This window comes from Apiospora aurea (genome assembly GCF_038362705.1).
Source record: "Apiospora aurea strain CBS 24483 chromosome Unknown utg000003l_segment0_segment0, whole genome shotgun sequence".
Lineage (NCBI taxonomy): Eukaryota > Fungi > Ascomycota > Sordariomycetes > Amphisphaeriales > Apiosporaceae > Apiospora > Apiospora aurea.
The window spans coordinates 865920-886718 of NW_027117390.1; the positions used below are offsets into that span (position 1 = coordinate 865920).

A 20799-nucleotide genomic window follows, 5' to 3' on the forward strand; every position below is an offset into this window, starting at 1 on the left:
AATTGAATTGGGGGATCCGTAACAGGGATCGTGCAGCTGCAGGGTTCTGGGAGTTGAGGTCCAGGCTGGCGCCCATCTTTTGGTGGGCAGTGGGATGGCGCATCGGGAATCGGAATATCTCTCGGCCCACCAGGAGGCCAGTGCCCCCCGCCGTCTCCTTCTATTCTTGCTAGGCCAGCCAGATATCAGTGGCTGCAGAGGTACGTATCCTCCCAGGGGCGGCTAGTGCGGGGTACTCAAGCCACACTTCAGGCTCCCAACTGGCTGCATTTCTTCCAAGCTCCATCTACTTATAGCGCTGAAGGCCAGTAGGTCACCTTTCCTTTGATAGCCTCCAACAGCCCTGTTGAATTTTGGAACATTGAAGCTTCTCAATACGAAATGCCATTAACTTAGGTGAGACTCAGACATCTAGCACGCCCTTTCGATAGCTTTGTGTCAAGCAAGAAGCCGCCATGATCGATCTGTTGTAGAAGCTCTACCCTGACTTCCAGAGTCAGTGGGTTTGGGGTCTTTAGCAGCCTGACTTCCGTCACGACAGAATCATTATTCCCCGGGCCCTTTTTCCTCAGCCGGCTGCCGGTCCTCAGTCAACTTTCGATCGGCTTGGCCACCCCAGAATCGGCGGAGAATTAATTAGTGGAGGCCGCATAACGCGTTCGACTCTACTCGTCACCTCGCCGAGACCCTGATTGACGGCTTGGCCACTTTACCGATATTGCTTATTGACTGTCTTTACCCGCGACCCGCGTCGCCATGCGGTTAAATGTCCATCTACTGTACGTCGCTTATTACCCGTTCAGGACGCGGAAGCTTGATTCGCTTGGAGAACTGGTCAACTGGCCAAAGATCGGCGCACCTTTTGTCTGAAACGGCCGCCAAGCTCACCGATCAGGGCGCCCGTCGTAGTCGCAGTGGAAACGATCACCAACCCCATGGTCGATGAACCACTACATACTTTGGTTCATCACCGGCCCCGGCCTCCGGTCTGGGGCTTGGCCGTTGCATTGCAATCACCAGCCGTCCATGGCATTCCATGCCATTGAAGGTCATATTATTATCACCGCCCTGCTATGCTTCCATCTCCCCAGTGATGGGATCTGCAACGAACCACGACGTAGAAACGGCCCGCCAGCCGTGATCTACATGTGACCCAGAACTTGCAGCATCCCACCATTTTCGTCGGCTCCTGGACAATACCCAAAAAGAGGCGAGGCGTGGACCCGCGATTGCCCCATACTTCCAAGAGATATTCGCCGGGATTCGGCTCGAATGGGTGGGAGATCTGATCATGGTGTCGTCCAAGGCCCAAAAGAACGGAAGGAGATACCCCTTGTCGCTGATGTGATGGCGTGGCAACATGAGGTCGGAGCCGCTCTTTTCGTCCAGAATTCGGAAAGAGTAGCTTGTCAGGCAACCTGGACTGGATATATAAGGCAGCCAAGTATCCCCATGTTTCACTATCCTGACAGTACATCACCGCCATAGCAACCTGCATTTTCACATTGAGGGTCACTACGCACGCTTTTCAACATGAAGACGACTACAACTTCGCTTTTGGCCCTGGCCACAGCTGCCGCTGCTCTGCCATCGCCCGTACACAAGCGTGCATGCGATTCTGCTGTCAAGCTCGATGCAAGCAGCAATGTCTTCGAGCAGTACACCCTGCACGCCAACTCCTTCTACCGAGGCGAGGTCGAGGCCGCCATTGCGAACCTCAAGGATACCAGCTTGGCCGATGCAGCCAAGAAGGTCGGCGAGGTTGGCTCGTTCCTCTGGCTGTAAGTCACCTCAAGACCCATGGCTCATGGAAACTCCCAAAGTCTTCCAATTTACTGACCTTTGGCGTACAGCGACACCATTGCGAACATTGAGAAGCTGAACACGGAACTCGCGGCCGGTATTCCATGCGAGAACATCTTCGGTTTGGTTATTTACGATCTCCCTGGCCGTGACTGCGCTGCCAAGGCCTCCAACGGCGAACTGGCCGTCGGCGAGATCGACAGGTACAAGACCGAGTACATCGATGGTGGGTACTGAACATGAACATCTGTGGCTTTCTTAAGTAGCTAATCCATTACAACAGTAATCGCTGGGATCCTTAAGGAGAACCCCAACCAAGCCTTTGCCCTCATCATCGAGCCCGACTCCCTGCCTAACTTGGTGACCAACATCGATGAGAAGGCCTGCCAGGACTCCGAGGCCGGCTACGAAGAGGGTGTCGAGTACGCGTTGAAGCAGCTCAACTTGGACAACGTCGTTATGTACATCGACGCCGGCCATGGAGGCTGGCTGGGCTGGAACGACAACCTCAAGCCTGGCGCTGAGGGGCTGGCCAAGGTCTACAAGGCCGCTGGCTCCCCGAGCCAGGTCCGTGGTATCTCGACTAACATTGCTGGTTGGAATGCTTGGTAAGTGTACTCAAAAGCATCATGCCATTCTCTCCGAGGATTTAGCTAACAATACACCAGGGACGAGACCCCCGGCGAGTTCTCGGATGCCTCCGATGCCCAGTGGAACAAGGCTCAAAACGAGAAACTGTACACCGAGATGTTCGGTGCCGAGCTCGAGAGCGCCGGCATGCCCAACCACGCCATTGTTGACACTGGCCGGTAAGTTCCCGTTGTTGTTTTTTTCATTGATGCCAAATGAGAAGACAGGACCTGACTTCACTCCACTACAGCAACGCCGTCACTGGCCTCCGCGAGGAATGGGGCAACTGGTGCAACGTCAACGGCGCCGGGTTCGGCGTCCGCCCTACCGCCGATACCGGGTCCGAGCTCGTCGATGCCTTCGTCTGGGGCAAGCCTGGTGGTGAGTCCGACGGCACCAGCGATACCTCGGCTACGCGCTACGACTCCTTCTGTGGCAAGCCTGATGCCTTCAAGCCTTCTCCTGAGGCTGGGCAGTGGAACCAGGAGTACTTCGAGATGCTCCTGAAGAACGCCGACCCGAAGTTCTAAGCAAAGCAACGGTGGAAAATGGTGGTGATTACGGCGGTCATCGCCGTACACTTTCTCTTCGACATGTATAAATCTTGGAAGGTTTGGGGGTTGCGCTTTAGTAGATAGTGGTTTGAATGCGGGCTGGAGGACTCTCTCGCTGTCCCAGTTTCGACTTGTATATATTCTTGGCTATTCGTTGCAACAGAGCTCTAGGCCCAACCAAACTATACATTTATTTGACTTTTAACCATTGCTATTTTCGGCGCTCAAGGGGATAAACTCACGAGCCTCGGACGAGCAATTTACATGACAGTGAGTATAGCCGACGCACTGATCGTTGACCAGGTCAGTCTGCGTCTACCAGTCGAAATGCGCAGGAGTATCACGGCTTCCGACGACCCTGCGGGTTTCTACATCAACTTCATAAACACGATAGATTGCTTTATAATCGAAAAGTTCGTTCAAGCCCGTGGGTGGCAAAGTGTTTTTGACGAGAGAAATAGAACAGAGTCGATTTACACACATATACGGTTGCGGCCTGGACTCTGTAAAGAAGACATACCGTTGCACTCACTGTTTCTAAACGTCATAATTTATACCCCGCGTTCTCCCTCACATCGCGATATTGATGGTACAGAAAACAGTAACATGGAAACAAATGTTGTGAAACCCAACAGATAGCATCCCCCGAACACGAGTCCCGTTTAATAATATGTATTATACAACTCAAGCATACAGTATTCCCCTTGGTGCTTATGGGTATCAGACGTAACATGAACGCGCCACCCGGGTCAGTAACCGCGCTCCTCGTCATAATTTTGGTCGTCCCAATAGATGAAAGGGACGGCACAGTAAGCCAGTCCTGGCACGAGTTTGGAAGTACACTCCGAGACGACGCCGCCCAGCGAAGGGTTGGCCCGCAGGAACAGGTCGATGGTGGTGCCGCTGCTGTACGCGATGGCCCCGCACGCGTCGCCCTCCTCGGCCGCGATGTGCCAGACGCCGCACTTGCGGGCCGTGCCCTCCGCGACCGTCGCGCCGGCGGGCGGCGCCATGATGTGGTCCGAGTACCCGTGGGAGCGATGCGGAGTCGTGGCGTCGCCGATGGCGGAGGAGCCGTTGCCGTGGCTGTTGGCACCGGCGCCGACGAAGGCGCCGCCCGGGGGCGAGAGGCACAGGATGTGCCCGAAGACGTGGTCGCTCGTGAACTGCAGGTTGTCGCAGGCCTCGCTCACCCACCGGTTGTACTTGCGCACGTAGCCCTCGGACCAGACGTGCAGGGCCTCGGTTCGGTTCCGCTCGATCGACGTGCAGTTGTCGCCCGGCATCAGCTCGTACGTCTCCTGGCAGCGGTCCGGTAGGCACAGCTCCGTCCCCGCCGCAATGTCCCTGCAGTTGGGGATGCCGTCCGGGTTGCTCTGGTACAGCGACGCCGAGGACAGGCTGTGCGACTTGGCGACCGAGTCGCACGTGTCGCCCGCTTTCGCGGTGTAATATACATCGGTGTAGCAGAACTGACTTGGCTTGGACGTCTCGATGGGGGAGCTAGGGATCGTGGTGTTGCCGTCGATGCCGCAGCGCTCGAAGGAATACTCAAGCTGGGACTTGAGGAAGTCGTCGTAGAGGAAATACGGGGACTTCTGCATCATAGAGTATTGTTCCAACCAGCAATAGGAGCAGATCCCATCTTGGGGCATGTCCTTGATGTCGTCCACGTCAGTGAAGGCATCGATGATCTCTGTGCCTTGGTTAGCGGCCATGGTGCTTGTCAGAAATTAAGGAGCGTATGGATGCCGTAAGTATGGAGATGAATCAGTCCAAAACTTACCACCACAGTACTTATCAGTCGAGGTGTCCTTGAGACATGTCTGGTTCCAGCCCGCCCAGACGCGCCCTCCGCGAAGTGTCGGCAGGCCGTCACTGATCTGGTATCCATCGCAAGCAGTACTCACAGACTCAAATCAAGACTGCAAGCTATGTCCACAACTCTCCTGACACACGACGTCGGTCCGGTCATTGTCACCAAGCCAGCTCCGGAGACCTGGAACCTGGAAATCCTTGGTCTCATTGTCACAACGAATCAGTTCCGTCAATGCAGACTTGCACGTCTCTGGCAGCGTGACCGTTACCAGACTGTCTACTGCCTCGGGCGTCCATAGGTGGTAGCCGTCAAACTCTCGCTTGCCCGCCGTCTCGACGGAGCCTTGGAGCCAGGCGAGGACAGACGAGAGGAAACCGTTCATGTTGTCCCGCGCGTAGGTGGGGATACCGCCGAGGGGCGAGATCATCTCCACGACGGCCTTGGTGCAGAGGTTGTAGATCCAGATATCGCTGGTTTGCTCGACCTCAAACCCTCGAAGCTGGCAGTCCTGGCTGTAGTCGGTGAACCAGCTATAGACTCCCGCTCCGAGGATGTAGATGGAGCTTGAGTCGATGATACGAACCGCCCAAGACGTCGCGCAGCCCGAAGTAGTGTCAGCAATGCAGTCAGTAAAAGTTGGGTCGTTGGAAAATAGTCCGGGGCTAAACGGCGCTGGTGCTTTGGGAGCCGGTTGGTAGTACTATATCTCCTGGTCAGGATGATGAAGATAAGGGTAGAGGCAATAGCGAAAAGTACCGCGTCAAGCGTCATGGGGAGGTACTTACGGGCGACTCGGTTTGTATCATGCCCATGACAACGTCACGGGCGTTGGAGAGTTGGTACTGGTAGAAGGTATTGTGCTCGACGGAAGTGCCCCAGAGCCAGGCATGGTCACTCTCAATGAGCAAACCCCTCGCAGAGTAGACGTCAATCTGGTCTTGGGTGACCTTGTCCATATCGTGGTCGGCCACCCAGAGCCATACGTTCTCCAAGTACGCTGTAGAGCCTGGCGTTAAGTGCATGAGCAACGAAGCCGCTTTACAATGCGGCTCAACGTGCCCAAGCTGCTTCGGGCAGTTCTCCACGCTGAGGTCACTTCCTTTGGCACCGCCGATACGCACGTGGGTATCTAAAGTCGATATGAAACGTCAGTAAATCAGCCTGTCCTATAGACCAGTACAAACACGGATCGGCCTTCGCGTACCCCATAGACCAGTCGAACCCTGGCTCGACTCGTGCACGTTCCAGCGAATGGCGATGACGCCAGCCGTCGCTCATTTGACTGTGATCATCATGTTTTGCATCTCGAAGATACCTATGTCGCCTTTCCTGCCGACCTCGACAATGGGCCGCGGTTGCGTTTCGTCCGAGAACTGAGTCATGCAAGTCAGCAATTTGAGATATCGCCATCCTCAGTTGGAGGACCTACCTTGTCCCCGTAGCCCATGATCTGTGCCCAAGCTTGGCCAACGATCCGTGATCCGACAGGAACCCGGAGAGTGTCGGAAACCATGTACATGCCGAAGGGGAAGAAGACGATCGAAGAGGTATTTGCCGCTCCCTCGATGATGGAGTTGAGCGCATCAGTGTCGTCGGTGACGCCATCACCCCTGGCCCCCAACGCCTTGACATTCATGACCTTCCGGGCGTTAACGTCGTGGTACTTGGGTCGGCGGCGTGTGAACATGTTGGGAACCTGATGAGGGTAGACCTCGCCGACCAAAGCCGGCTTGCGCTGCATCGCGGGGATCTCAGCGCCGCTGACAAAGGCCGTTTTGCCATCGGTACCATTGTTGATCATGCCGAAGCCCCAGCTATCGACAATGATCTGGTCGCCGCCGGGCAGAAGCGTTTGGCCGCGCGCGTCGTCGGTGATGGCGTCCCGGACGTTGAAAAAGCCCACGTTCTGGATGAGCACCGAGGTCGAGTTCTCGGCCAACAGCGTCGTCACGATGCCCCGGGGCGTGTTCGCAATGATGGCATCGACCAGCACAAGGGATCCTACGCCCTGGCCAGTGCTCTTGGGGCCCTCTGCCTGGATTTGGCTCATGTTAGTGACCGGGGCTTGAACACAGGGGATTGAAGGGTCGGAATCCTCACCCCGCCAACGATCATCAAACCCGTCTGGCAGCTTTCAATGACGAAATCTTGCATAGTCCATGCCCAGTCCCAGTGTACTTGCACCGCATGAACACAATTAACGAATGTTAAATGGCTTGTCGTGAATTGCTGGTTGCCAAAGTAGGCTCTGTGGGATTCTCGTCAGCTTCTTGCAGCCTATATCCATTGCGCACTGCAGGAACTAAACTTACCCAAAAGCACCACCGACAAAAGTCAAATCTGCGAGGAAGCCTCCAGAGCCATTATCCATGTATACACCCTTGTGATAAGCTTAGCTACAGTAGTTAAGGATGAACACGCTTGTACTTACCTGTTGATTTTTACCTGGGACATCGAAATCGTAAAGCATATAGAAATCAATGTTCTCAAGCGAAGTGCCTTGTGCAACCTGAGCAACTGGTTAATCGAATAGTTATGTATGGATTGTTTGGATATCTTCTCACCTGCCAGTGGATGCCACACAGATAGCTCCAAGGCGAGCCGTTTCGAATATCGATCTTGAAGTTCCGGACACTGCGCAAGAAGTTGTTCTGGTTGACGTACCACTCGACGTCGTCGCTGACATATACATCGCTGGTGATTACACCTTGGCCAACAAAGCTAGAGGCAGCCAGAAGAATAGGAGTGTTGAAAGGCTACGCCATGTATAGTTTTAGTATACACCTACTGCCGAAAACGGCCATAGGGTATGAACTTACGTCACCTAGCATCTCAGTGTTGTAATATTGGATAAGGGGGCTGCTGACAAGGTACGTGCCGGACGGGAAGTATACCGTTGCTGGAAATATGGTACTGGAGCCGCAGTTGGGACCGCATCGGCTTCCGTCCGAAATGGCCCTATTAATGGCTTCCGTGTCATGCGTGACACCGTCACCTTTGGCACCGTAGTCTCTCACGATACGGAATACCTTGGTACGTTGTGTTAGCACAAGATGAATTAATACGGACGTGCCGTGGAGAGGTTGATACCTTGTACTCAGACGGGGCAAATGGACTCCGACCATCATCGCCCATCGATGCCATCCAGAAGCCCTCAGCACGCTTGGAAGGGCCATGATCATCCCCGAACACTGAAAGTCCACCCCATGATTTCGCGCCTTGTCAGGGGCCACAGTATGTCCAGATAAGGCCGCTACTAGCCTGGAACGAGACGTGACCGTGCATTCTCCAGTGGCGGTTGCACCGGCTGGACCCCTGCGATTCGTTAGTCTCCGTGCTGGGGAACCGCGACAGGGGTAACGAAATGCCACAACCCGCTCCCGCTTCGGAACTCGGTTCCTTCACTTCCCTGCATCGTCCTGGGGGGCATGGGCTGCTGCCTTGCCAAACTCCAGCTAATCGGGCCTCTTATAGTTCAGGCCTAGAAGTCCATATTTTCATTTCTTTTTCACGCAACGCCTGCCTATTCGGAGCTTTCGAATGGACCCCTTCGACACTAAACCTCACCCAGGCCCAGACCGTCAACACCAAGAGCTGTGCCTCTGCGGCGCATCAAGGACATATTGGATCGTGCCCTGCATGGTCAGTGGAAGCACAGTCCATAGTTCGAGAGCTGCCTAGTGATTAAGATTGAACTCAGGGTCGGAGAGTAATGGAAAGATGATGAACCACGCATTGCGTTGTTCCTGGTCTGACAAGCCATGATATGATGGTGCTACTTCGTAAAGTGTGGTAGAGTGCACAACGCACATTTCGCGGTTGTTGATGCATGCTCACGCTGTCCGTTGGATCTCCTTCGTTTGGCTCTAGGGAGTAGAAAAGGGTATTGTAGCCAATTCTCGATGTTGTCTTGTACCACAATCCCCGCCTTGAAGTATACGGCTATGTTGCTCTTCACGCTCCCTCTACTGGGTTTACTTCTGGCGCCAGTAGTGGCACAGGAGTGCAGCGCCGACGTGCCCTGCAAGACGGGTTGTTGCAGCAAGTTTGGCTATTGTGGCTTAGGCCCCTCCTGTCAGTCCACTTGTTCCTCATCCCCTCCCCCAAAGTGAGCGAGTACTGATACCACTACAAGACTGCGAAGAAAAGGACTGCGTTAACAACTGCGAGCGAAAGGCACAATGTGGCCCTGGCGGCTTCGGCGAGGACTTTGTTGAGAAAACGGCCTGCCCCTTGAATGTGTGTTGCTCCAAGCACGGCTTCTGCGGTACCACGGAAGCGTTCTGTGGAAAAAAGAGGTCAAGCGCCCCAGCTGCGATGTACTTCCAGACACAGGCTTCCAACGTGTTGTCGGGTACTACGAATCATGGTCACCCGGTCGCGCATGCAACCAATTCTTTCCCGAGCAGATCCCTAGCAACGTTTACACCCATATCAACTTTGCTTTCGCGGGGATTGACCCAGACACCTACTAGCTTGTACCATCCGGAAGAAATGACGAGGACTTGTACATGAGGCTTGCCAATCTCAAGATGAGAGATCCTGGGCTCAGGGTCATGATAGCCGTGGGCGGCTGGTCCTTCAACGACCCAGGCCCAACAGCTACTGTCTTCTCCGACATTGCCAGGAGTGAAGATGCCCAGAAGAAATTCATCAAGTCGGTAATGAGCTTTATCCACACCTACGCCTTTGATGGGATCGATCTAGACTGGGAGTACCCGACAGCCGATGATCGGTCTGGCCGTCCTGAAGACTTCGAAAACTTCCCCAAGTTTATGAAGAATCTCAAGAAGAGCCTTGGGACAAACGAATTGAGCATCACACTTCCAGCTTCTTATTGTAAGCGCTTCAACAGATCAGCGCCAATTCTAGACGACTAACCTAGTGACTACAGGGTATCTGCAGAACTTCGACATCAAGAACTTACAACCTCATGTCGACTTCTTCAACATGTTAGTCCTGGTTCACCAGTTTGCGGGATGTAGCTAACCTAACAGGATGACTTACGACTTCCATGGTGTTTGGGACAAGCCCAATAAGTCTTTGGGTCCGCACTTAAACTCGCACACGAATTTGACCGAAATCAAGGCGGGGCTTGACTTGCTCTGGCGGAACGGTATCAGCCACGACAAGGTTGTCATGGGTCTAGCGTTCTATGGCAGAGGCTTTACGGCCACCAGCGCCGAGTGCCTGGAACCGGGCTGCACCTTCGATTCCGGCTCCCCGGCTCGGGCCTGCAGTGGCGAGATCAGCGTGATGCTCAATTCGGAAATTGACCAGGTCATGGAGTCCACGGGCGCCAAGTCACGGCTGGATAAGGACGCTGCTGTCAAGATCCTCACGCTGGATGACAATGTGTAGCTGACTTACGACGACAAAGACACTTTCAAGATGAAGGCAGACTTTGCTCGCAGCCAGTGCTTGAGTGGTGTCATGGTCTGGGCCATTTCACACGACACCAGGGATGGCAAGTATTCCAAATCACTGGCCGAGGTAGCACCCCGCTTGCACAACCCCCGCAAGCGAGATACCGATAACCAGGACGACGACTCCGGTGACGACGGTTTCGAGATCCAGGACCACTACAAACTGCAGTGCCGCTGGACTAACTGCAACGAAGACTGCCCAGCGGACTGGGTTCGCATGACCCGAACAGACCCAACAGGCCCCAAAAACCAGTATATGGTGGACAGTAGCGGATGCGACGGCCGCGGAGTACAGTGAGTGGCTGCATCCATGGCTTCTTGAGGCCTCCTCCATCCAGCGAGCTCTAACATGTTACAGTAAGCTGTGTTGCCCCCCCAGACAATACGGTTCCAACATGCGGATGGTATACCCATAACAACGGTAAATGTGACAGGTAAGACTGCCTTGCAGAGGCCCCCTCTCCCCTTTTACCTTTGCCCGTTTCTCTAACTGCGACCTGTGTAGTATGTATAATTCCTGGTAATGCTGTTCGGAGGCTAGCTTCTCACGACGCGTCTCATGTACTAACAGCCCGCAGACAATTGCCCGGCAGGATACCGCGAGATTGGCAGCAACATGGATTACTGCAAGAACAGCAGGATACCCAATGATCTCGCGACTCGCGGAGTCGTGTCGTACCAGGCCGCATGCTGTACCACCAATGTCCAGAGCATGACGCTCTATGGGCAGTGCAACTGGAACGACTGGCCCCGGTGCGGACACGACACATGCGCCGGCGACCTGATCGCCGAGTCCGGCAGCGGCAGCGGCGGAGCACTCTGCAGGGATTGGAACTCGCTCGTGGACGACTCGCATCCTAAGCGCAGCTACTGCTGCGACCAGCCCAAGGAGGATCAGCGCCTCGACGAGTGCAATTGGTATTCCGACATCAGTCCCCTGGGGACCGACCTGCCGTCGGACTTTTGCAACGCCAACTGCCCTGGGGGCACCATGCGTGTCGCCATGGACCGTAACGGGTGCTCGGGCGGCAGTGCCAAAGCCCGTTGCTGTCGAGGGAACTTCAAGACAACTGAGAAGCGCTACTCGAACGACCAGGATATAGCATGGGATGCCGAAATAGGAGGTGCGTATCTCCCCGTGCCCAACTGCACGTGGCCTGTTGAGAGCATCCGCTAACGAAAGGGTCGTTCAGATTTCTTCGATGATCCTACCTGTCCGGCTAGCGACATCTACCGTGATCACGGCTCGTGGCTGAACGCCCGCTCTTTTGTATCAAACGGTACGTATTCACATATGTGACTGGCGGTATGCCTCCTGAAGACACTCTCTCATCATCTCATGTCTCAGAGACGTCACTTGCTATCCAGGAACGAGGGGATCCTCAAATGCGATGGCAACAGCAGGCCGCGGCCATAAGTCTCGTCACTGCGCTTTTCTATGGCAGCAGGAATCCAAGACCGGCCACCATTGAGATCTTCAACGGCAAGATGCGCATGGCGACCTACGACAGCCTCTCTTACGACAACATCCGTGATTACATGAGAGGAAGAGGTTCCGACTTGTTCTATCGGCTCGGCAATACCCAGGCACCGCATTACATCGTCTGCAACCTGGCCGCGTTGAACACGGCAATCAAAAGGGTCGCCAGTAGTTCCGACTGTGCTTGCACCCGACCGGACTGCTGCAGCGAGGGCGACGAGGTTTGCATGGGGAAAAGCGCAGCTGCGCCCGTCATCGACAAACGGACTGGACCCGAAAACTACGAGTGGGATTTCAATGACGTTGGCGGCCGGCCAGTCATGATCAATTGGCGATCACCGGGGGTAAGTATCTACTATTTACTATTGGCTCCGTAATCAGGCCCTCGTGTCGGCTGCAGCTACATCTTAAACGACAACCGCTGACAAAGATGCTGTACAGTACTACTCTCCGACCGAGCTAGACCCCGTAATTCACAGGAGCAAGCTCAAGAATGCTTGGGACTATGATTCCAATTGCGACAATCTGTGGCCTGTCCTAAGGGATATCCTGATAAATGGGGTCATTGACAACGGATATGGCAGTAAGAAACTCGGGAATCCTTCTAGCTTTGACGCAGGCTGTAGTACTGACTCATCCCTTTCCCCTATAAGACGACCACCCCTTGGAACGGCAGATGTGGATCGTCTGGGGCGACCATGCTATCAGAGGAGCGCTGGATCTTGACGATGACTCAATTGGCGACTTCGAAGTGAATGGCGTCTTCCACACTATACCGGTTGAATTCTTCGAAATTGATATGCAAACAGTAGCCTCTCCCCAGGGCACTTTTATACAGCGCATCATGGATGCTTTGGGAAGTAGAAACAACTGGCAAGTAGTGACGGTCATGGTCAGGGACTTGAATCAGAGGAAATCAAGGGTAAGTCCTTCGCCATTGATTCTCCAGCTCAATTACGTCATGGTTCTTTTGTTCCATCCTGGTTGCGTTGCTGCTAACTTTGCCTCGGCCCATAGGTCTGGATCGCACGAGACACGCAACTGTCGGCTCAGAAGATGGAAGACCTTATTTTGGGGAATACCAACGGTCAAAAGATAAACCACGCGGGTGCCATTGAAGAAATTAGAAAGGTAAGTCTTCTTCCACCCGGGCAGATGTGCTAGGATGCGGCACTGACACTCGGCCTTCCGGCGCTGCCGCATCATAGACCATGACGGCCTATCTTTGGCATTTGCAGCCGGATCCAAACCTGCAGCTGAAAAACGTCGTACACGCCGAGAGGAGACTGATTCGCGAGGCCGAAAATCACTTCGCACGGCGACGTCCGGGTGTCACTATCCACGCGTTGGCACACTGGGACGCCTGGTTTGCAATCCACCTGGAACGTATGAAGACTGTTGTTCAGGACTGGGCTAAGGAATACCTTGAAACGCTTTCAGCATGTGTCAGAAGGTATTACCAGATAGCCCTTGGACTACAAGACATCCCGAAGGACGATTTCTTTCCCGTCCTCCCGTAATAGGATGCGATAGGCATAGCTACCTAAGTGTAGTCATGACCTTGAAGACTTACAAATTTACCAGTCCAAGGTGTAATCTCCTCGTTGCAACCTGGAGCATTTGTCAAACCAGGAATTGATGATCATGCTGACTTCCACCTTCATCCATCCCCGGTAGGTCGGAGACTTGTCGGGATTCTGGGCGAAGTTTCTCACGGCGCGTGTGTCCAGCAACCAGAAGAACTCATAGCCGCAACAGCGCATTCCCTGGAAAGTGAAGTTAGCATAGATACAATGCAAGCATCGCGGGAAGTCAAGGTATCGAAAGTGAACATTACCCTCTTTTCCGAGTCGGCAGCAACGTGCAACGTGGGCGGCTCATCGGGAATCTCGAGTAGCATGCGTAGGGAGTCCTCGTCTATCACGAGGCAGTCACAGAACCGGGGACTCAGCGGGTACTGGGCGTGGGGATCCTGCCCGACGCTGGCGACCCAGACATCAAAGACGTCGCAGAGGGAGCAGATGTCCAGCTGGGAGGCGTTCTGCAAGTGGGGCATGTTCAGCTTCTTCTCATCCTGAACAAGCTCGATTCGGAACCGACGCCCCAGCTCGTCATTGATGGACCCGTTGGACCTTTTCTTATGCTTGGCCTCGCCTAATTCACCCCAGAAAGGAAAGCGGTTGATGTGAAGGTGATACTGCGACATCCAGCGTTCCAGTTTCGCAAGAACTGAAGGAAGCAGGGCGTCGGACTCGGGCGTGTAGACAGTGCGCAGAACTTGGCCGCAGTCAGCAAAGACGAATGGCTAGACATGGAAAAATGTAGCAAGTTTTTGAGCTTACTGGTGTATCCCCAGGAGCCGCGGGCATATGTCCCTGGCGGCTGTCTGAACAGATTCTGGCGGAGCCTGAACATTAGATCCATGGCCTCAGTATCTCGGTTTGGAATGCGAGGCCTCAGAGCGTTCGTCGTGAGCTCATGGGGGATGTCCTCAAAGGTTTCCTGGATAGACATGGCGGTGTTGCTTTTGATAATGGACGGTGTCTGGCAAGAAGAGGAAGGAGGAAGACCAGTACCTAAATATTGACCAGGCGAGATTGTGCCACAAGGTGCATTTATATGAGTCCATCGGATGTTGATTGATCTGTTTAAACGCGATAGGTACATAAATACTGGATCAGGGGCCAGCGCTACAAAATATAGACAGCAGTGGAACCTCCACTAATTTTTGGCGCTTGTAGAACCGAAACCCCCTGCCACAAACACAGAAAGCCCCCAATGCTTACAGTACCAGATGGGCCAGAACGCTGTGACACGCCCCACCTTTCGCAGTTGGCGCATCGTTTACCCATTAACTATACGTTACCTGTATTTGTTTCCCATAACTCGAGGTGAAGTAACGGGCCGTTATCAGCAATAATGCCAGGATACATCCATCACACATGACCCAGCTCTGCCAATGTCACTCGAGACGAGTCGCCAAGGACTAACCTGATCCCACCGCCTCGATCAACGGTCACAGCGCTGCAACGGACAGTTACCAGATATGTGTCCAGCAATGCAGCCGACGACCCCAGGGTGGCCCCAACCTGGTTCTACTGCACACTTATTCTTATAACATATGTAAGTAAAGACTACATCCTTCACTATATATTTTCGTATAATAACAAGCCTGTGTATACCTCCTCCTTACCACCGCGCCAAGTTCCTATCTTTCTGCCTCTGCTTAGACCGACGGATCAGCATTCTCGACCAGCATCTGGACATACTCATCAAACCACACCCCCGCCCTCGGCGCCCCCTCGTACCCGCACTCCCCGTCACTCTCCCCGCCAGGCTTGATCCAAACGATGCTGTCCACGTGCGCGTTATCGACCGCGGTCCCGGGCCGGATCCCGAACCCGGCGGGCGCCACGTTGCACCAGTCCCCCATTCCTCGCGGGCGCCGGGGGGCCGCGACTCGCCCTTGGTCGACGATGAAGCGCGCGGGCAGGCCCTCGGCCTCGAGGAAGGGCGCCAGCGAGTCGGCGTAGTGCGATTCGTCCCACGAGTTGCTCCACTCGGTGAAGTTCTCGCGCACGCTCGCGACGAAGGGGTTGTAGTTGGACACGTTGGTCGAGAAGCCGCGGATCTTGGTGCCATTACCAGCGAGGCGGAGGACTTCGCCGAAGACCTTGGCGGCTGGTTTTAATGGTGTCAGTGGGAGTTTCTTTCGTGGCGCGAAGTGGTGGGGCTACTTACTAGGCTCCAGGTTGTCATCCCAGCCCAGCCAGCCGCCGTGGGCGGCGTCGATGTACAGATGCACGTTGGGGAACTGCAGGCTGCGGATCGCCGTCGCGATGCCCTGCTTGTAGACGTCCTGCGCCTTATTGCACAGTTCGACCTCCAGGTTGGTCACGAGGTTGGCGAGGGAGTCGGGCTCCAGGACGATGGCGAACGTCAAGTCCGTCGCGCCGCTGAGCTTCTCGGCCCAGGGGGCGAGGTACTCCTTCTCGTAGCGCTCGAGCCCGCCGTTCTCGGAATCGAGCTCGCCCGCGCTCTCGCCCGCGCTGCAGTCGCGGTCCGGCAGGTTGTACAGGACCAGCCCGACGACCTGGGGCGTGCCGGTCTCGTCCTGGACGGCGCGCGCCGACGCGATGGCCGCGTCGATGTTGGGCAGGGACGCGATGTTGGACACCCAGACGAAGGTGCCGATGTCCTGGATCGCGCGCACCTTGTCGGCGTTGGCGGTGTCGCCGCGGCTCGCGAAGGCGTCGTGCGTCTGGTCGAGCTTCGCGGCCCACTCGGGGTTCGCGAACAGCTTCTTGCCCTCGAAGGGCTCACGTCCTGGCGCCTGAAGTGCGGCCGGGACGCGGAGGTGGATGGCTGGCTGAAGCGGAGGGGCTTGGCCGTGACCGAGGCCGCGACCGTCAAAGCCATAAACACGTCGATTGCGCGCATCGTTGCGGAAAGTATCTATGCGCAAGATTGACAAGGAGCGACAGGATTTCGAAGCCCAGAGAACTCTAGAGGACTGTAAGAAGGTGTTAGGCGGGCGCAACGAGTAGAGCAGTGAGCAACGGGAGGTGCCATGACCGAATCCGTCTTATATCAAGTCTATGCACCCCCTTCTCAAACTCCTTAATCAATCGCGCAATGCAACACAGAATCAACATAACGTCGCAATCTCGGGAGGCCAACCGAAGATTTGATCCACCGCCCAGTGCTTGTCGCGGCCTTGGGTGCGGCGTCCCGCGCACTATATAGGTAAATAGTGGTGACCCGAGTAGGTGCCACGGTAATGAAGTTGAGATGCGGAGGGTAGTTGCCCGATTGAATCGGGCTATGATCTGCCGGTTTGCGCCAGATAGACCGCGTTTAGGGACGGACAAATTACGTGCATAAGGGGAACTCTCCATGCCAAGCCTGCAGCCGAGATCCAGATTGAGTGCTGCAGAACCACACCCAAGCATTCTGGACGGGATGCTCGATCCGGGAGCCCGCCGTAATGTAATGATCAACCACATCTTCAGATCGAAACTCGATTGTTTTCTAATCCGTGTTTCCTGATATTATACGTGATTGGTCCATCCGCCCTGAACGATCCCGGTTACCCTGGATCACAGATGAATAGATTCAACTTTGCATGTGACGTACATCTCCTTTATGTGGATTTTGAGGGCTGGGCTCTCTCCAGATGCACTTATCGGTAAAGACTGTTTATTTTTGTCTGATTCGGCTTTCCTTCGATGTTGTCACCCACCGACATTGGATTCCCTCCCGGCCAACAATGATGTAAGTCACCTGCTTCACAGGCCGTGAGTCGGTTCAGACCAGGGATCGCTAGCCAAGCCTCTGTAGACTAGCCTGCCGCATCTTGGCCTGGAACTTCTCCTCATCAATGGAGTCCACGTCGCCATCAATATCCATGCTCCCCTTATTACCGAGCGTACCAAGCGCCCGCGCATCCTCATCCCGAACCAGCGGCAACTGCCCGACCGCACGCCCATCCAGCAGCACCGTCCGGCGGTGATTGGGCGCGGGGCGACTGAACCGGTTGTACGCGACAAAGTACCCCTCGTCGGACGAGTCCGGGCGCGCGTTGGCCGGCGCCGGGACGTGCACGCTTTTGCGGTGCACCTGCACCGCGTCGTCGGCGACGGGCGCAACCCCGTACCGCCGGTACAGCGCGTCCAGGGCCGGGATGCTGAGGCCGTGCACGACGATGCTGAAGAGCACGAGGAAGTAGACCGAGGGGACCAGGGCGCGCAGCAGGGCGGCCTCGCCCGCGTCGGCCGTGGCGAGGGGCGGGAAGAGGTGCTTGGTGTGCTCGACGTAGAAGACGGCGCCGACGCCGATGGGGCCGAACTGTTTTGATGGGCAGAGAGCTCAAGTCAGTAAGACCACACGCAAGAAGTGGAGGGATCGGGGAGCGAAATTTACGTAGCCCATGAAGACGGCCTCCTTCCAGGACTTGATGCATGACGGCATGGCTTTGTACATGATCATCAAGGCGGGGATGCGGCGGAAGAACAGGACTAGGAAGCCCAGGCCAATCAAGCGAGGTAGGGTAATCCCGGTGCCGTCGGGGTCGTGGAATGTCTCCCATGGCATGATGACGCCAACATACATGAAACCAAGGAAGTTGAGCAAGACGTCAATGCTGCCGTTGACCTCGTCGTGGCGCTCCAGAGTCTCCTTGAGATACTCGCCGTCCCAGTTGAGGGCGACGCCGGCGACGAAGCATGCCAGGAGGTCATTGGTGCCGATGGCGCCACATGTACCAATAATGAAAAGCTAGGCGATGGTCAGTCACCGAGGTACATCTTAGAGTCGTAGACTTACAGCAAGTGCAACGGGAAACAAGAGGTAGCTCTCTGAGTCAATCCAGCGGCGCTTCAGGAAGAACTTGATGGCCTTCCCAGCACTGAAACCCACGAGAGCACCGTATGGTACGGCCATGATAACGACGTAGAGCCACGTCTCAACGACCCAGTCAATCATCGCCTGCCCGAGACCGCCGTCAAGGCGACCAACATCGCCGGCCCGCTTGACAACCTCCCCGGCCATCCCCACCAGCGCGCGCTTGTGTTCGGCGCCGTGGCCACCCGTGACCACGCCGGGAAGCTCAGTATGACGCATCAGGTTGGTGGCGAGCATTAGGAAAGGGAATCCAAAGCCATCATTGGCGCCCGCCTCCGCCGAGATGACCTCGCGCAGGGGCCGGGCAACATACATATCCGCAAAGGGCCCCTTGGCAATGGCCTGGCTCAGCACGGGATCCGTACTCGTCACGCACGCCCCGATGGCCAGCGCCGCGAGCAGCGTGATCTTGGGCACCGTGGCCAGGAGGCACGCCGTCGTGCACAGCCACATGAGGGTCATGATGGGCAGCAGCAGCACGGCCATGCTGCGCCAGTTGGCCGCGACGTACTTGGCGGGCAGCTGGTACCCCGCGATGAGCAGCTGCACGCTGATCATGACGCGCATGAAGCCCAGCGTGATGGCCGACTTCTGGTCCTCGGACAGGTCCCCCGGGCCCCAGCGCGTGTGGTTGAGGAAGTTGGCGAGGAGGGGGCCGAGGACGATGCCGATGCACATGGCGGGTACTGTTGGGTCAGGCATGGCACGCGTTAGCTAGGGCATGTGCATATGTTTAGAGTGATCAGAGTGTGAGCACTATTATCTGTAGGGATGGTCTCATCATTGATGTGAATGTGTAATGATAACCAGGATAATGGATGTGGTGTGCTGCGAGGCAATTCTCGGCAGGGGCAGAGAGGCTCTGGGCATGCAGGAAAATGGGCTGATGAGAGCCAACTTACAGGCTTCGCCAAGGAGGGCCTTGCTCTTGATGAGGACCGAGAAGAGTCCATATAAAGTGATATAGCCGCCTGTTTTATCAAAGTCAGTCAACGTGAATATGTTCGCGCAAGGTTCACACTGGAGCTGACCGAGGACGGCTATCACTATGTTCAACTCGCTCACGTCGAGAGTCGGCATCTTCGTGTCAGTGCAGGAGTCTCCGTTCAGGAGCGCACAGAGATAGAAAGTGGTCCAGAGCTATATGTGAATGAGGAGGGATAAGGCTTGATGAATGATAACCAGGTGACCAAAGCCGGGGTTACACGAGTTCCTTCACGCTCCTAAGCAATACTTTAGGATGGCAGAGGGTAGCCCAAGGGAAGATGAGGGTGCGAATGGCGATCTACACCACGTAACAAATACCAAGGCTGGAGGACGGGAACGAACGAACAAGCCAAGTACCAGACAAGAAATAAGGGAAATGAACCACCTGGGCCCCAAGAAATAAGAGAACGAAGCAAGAACGCCTCGTACGACCGTGATGACCAGAAGGTTAAGCCAAGGTGAACTGATTCAGGTTGGAAGGAGCGAGGCTCTTCCGGCTAATAAAGGGCTCGTGGCATGGTGATCAGCGGTGAACGGGTGACCCTAAGAGTTTGTTTTCTATTCTTGTACCTGACTGATAGCGCTTCCATCATATCTCCTGGCTGCGCTGTCAATTGTTGCTTTTGGTGTTTCGAAATTTCCAGTACACGGCCTTTTAGAAGGTGGCAGGGCTTCTTCAACGCATGGAGGATATCAGTAGCGGATCTTTTGCTACGGGCTACGGGTGCCAATGTTGCGGCTGAGGAAGATAGGCCTCTGGGCAGGGGCGCGGAAGTGTTTTGCCAAAGGCCTCATCCCGAGCGTGTTGATGTGGTAAGTCAGCAATGACACGCAGGAAACGAGGAAATTGACCAAGACTGTCGATTTCTTGTCATGTTCGAACACCCCTGTGCGACTGGACTGGTGGCGTGCTTGGTGGTCTCGGCGCCCGCCGACAAGACTCGGGTTCGAAACTTGTTGACCGGGAGGCAGTTTCTGGCGTATTTGCTTCCTCAACCTTTCTTTTATTGCATGTCTTGGGGGGCTGCTCCTTGGTCATGGGCAGCGGTGGTGTGTTGTGAGTTGGGCGGCAGCACAAGCCGAGCCGGATCACGGCAACAACACGGAGTCGGCCAAGGCTTGTCGTCGGCGGTTGGCGCATAGGCCAAGCTCTCTCGAACCCACCCTGATGACGCGTAGCCGAGAGTCCCTAGGGTGAGCGGCAGCCTTTCCTCTCAACGTCATTGCAACTATTGAAGATCAACAGCTGCTTGCATTTGGGTGTCATTGGTCGCTCTCTGTTCCCGACTAGCATTGCTAAGCAATCCATAAGAAGACAGATATCTACAGGAACAATACTGATCTGTAATATATCTCATCAGCATGGGCCTTGGAGGTCTACAAGTTTTTACAAGCTTCTTTTTGCTTTCAATCACTACATGTGAATACGATGCTTGTAGCGAAATTCTGTCTTTTCAGCCGAGTTGATGGCTGAGTATACCGGTCAGCGTCTCTGCCGGCGCACATCAAACGAAACGATATGACTATGTGCAACCATTAAGAGTTGGTTTATTGGTTTTGCTAGTCACGGGGCATTGGTGAAGAGGAAGATGCAAGCTATGTCATGGCTGAAGACATGGTTTAGCTTCTCGGTAGGTGGATGACCACTCCCCATTTGGGATGATATGTTTTATAAAACAAAGTGCTTTAGAGTACACC

The 20799-nt window shown here is 55.1% G+C and overlaps 8 protein-coding genes across 8 annotated transcripts; 4 read left to right on the top strand and 4 right to left on the bottom strand.

The window, feature by feature from the left end:
- Positions 1-1533: 1533 nt before the first annotated feature.
- PG986_004106 (1-4-beta-D-glucan cellobiohydrolase CEL6C) lies at positions 1534-2963 on the top strand (the record flags this gene model as incomplete). The annotated part of the gene is made up of 5 exons (XM_066840328.1): positions 1534-1781; positions 1854-2029; positions 2087-2411; positions 2472-2612; positions 2684-2963. 5 exons carry the CDS (start codon positions 1534-1536, stop codon positions 2961-2963), a joined length of 1170 nt encoding a protein of 389 aa, XP_066702955.1.
- A 773-nt stretch (positions 2964-3736) lies between these two features.
- On the bottom strand, positions 3737-8428 carry PG986_004107 (pectin lyase-like protein; the record flags this gene model as incomplete). Its single annotated transcript, XM_066840329.1, has 13 exons — positions 3737-4683; positions 4774-4870; positions 4946-5506; positions 5592-5935; positions 6122-6179; positions 6236-6841; positions 6907-7054; positions 7119-7197; positions 7252-7315; positions 7371-7562; positions 7626-7835; positions 7897-8024; positions 8374-8428. 13 exons carry the CDS (start codon positions 8426-8428, stop codon positions 3737-3739), a joined length of 3489 nt encoding a protein of 1162 aa, XP_066702956.1.
- A 322-nt stretch (positions 8429-8750) lies between these two features.
- Positions 8751-9321, top strand: PG986_004108 (chitinase; the record flags this gene model as incomplete). Its single annotated transcript, XM_066840330.1, has 2 exons — positions 8751-8884; positions 8916-9321. The coding sequence occupies 2 exons, from the start codon at positions 8751-8753 to the stop codon at positions 9319-9321; spliced, it is 540 nt and encodes a 179-aa protein (XP_066702957.1).
- Positions 9322-9338: 17 nt separating this feature from the next.
- PG986_004109 (glycoside hydrolase) lies at positions 9339-10167 on the top strand (the record flags this gene model as incomplete). Its single annotated transcript, XM_066840331.1, has 3 exons — positions 9339-9645; positions 9701-9758; positions 9804-10167. 3 exons carry the CDS (start codon positions 9339-9341, stop codon positions 10165-10167), a joined length of 729 nt encoding a protein of 242 aa, XP_066702958.1.
- A 30-nt stretch (positions 10168-10197) lies between these two features.
- Positions 10198-13232, top strand: PG986_004110 (uncharacterized protein; the record flags this gene model as incomplete). Its single annotated transcript, XM_066840332.1, has 8 exons — positions 10198-10498; positions 10811-11356; positions 11426-11512; positions 11581-12056; positions 12154-12295; positions 12366-12634; positions 12730-12843; positions 12921-13232. The coding sequence occupies 8 exons, from the start codon at positions 10198-10200 to the stop codon at positions 13230-13232; spliced, it is 2247 nt and encodes a 748-aa protein (XP_066702959.1).
- A 57-nt stretch (positions 13233-13289) lies between these two features.
- PG986_004111 (uncharacterized protein) lies at positions 13290-14226 on the bottom strand (the record flags this gene model as incomplete). Its single annotated transcript, XM_066840333.1, has 3 exons — positions 13290-13478; positions 13550-13989; positions 14055-14226. The coding sequence occupies 3 exons, from the start codon at positions 14224-14226 to the stop codon at positions 13290-13292; spliced, it is 801 nt and encodes a 266-aa protein (XP_066702960.1).
- Positions 14227-14938: 712 nt separating this feature from the next.
- PG986_004112 (uncharacterized protein) lies at positions 14939-16284 on the bottom strand (the record flags this gene model as incomplete). The annotated part of the gene is made up of 3 exons (XM_066840334.1): positions 14939-15393; positions 15454-16225; positions 16273-16284. The coding sequence occupies 3 exons, from the start codon at positions 16282-16284 to the stop codon at positions 14939-14941; spliced, it is 1239 nt and encodes a 412-aa protein (XP_066702961.1).
- A 750-nt stretch (positions 16285-17034) lies between these two features.
- Positions 17035-19194, bottom strand: PG986_004113 (uncharacterized protein; the record flags this gene model as incomplete). Its single annotated transcript, XM_066840335.1, has 4 exons — positions 17035-17559; positions 17635-17988; positions 18037-18800; positions 19017-19194. 4 exons carry the CDS (start codon positions 19192-19194, stop codon positions 17035-17037), a joined length of 1821 nt encoding a protein of 606 aa, XP_066702962.1.
- Positions 19195-20799: the final 1605 nt, after the last annotated feature.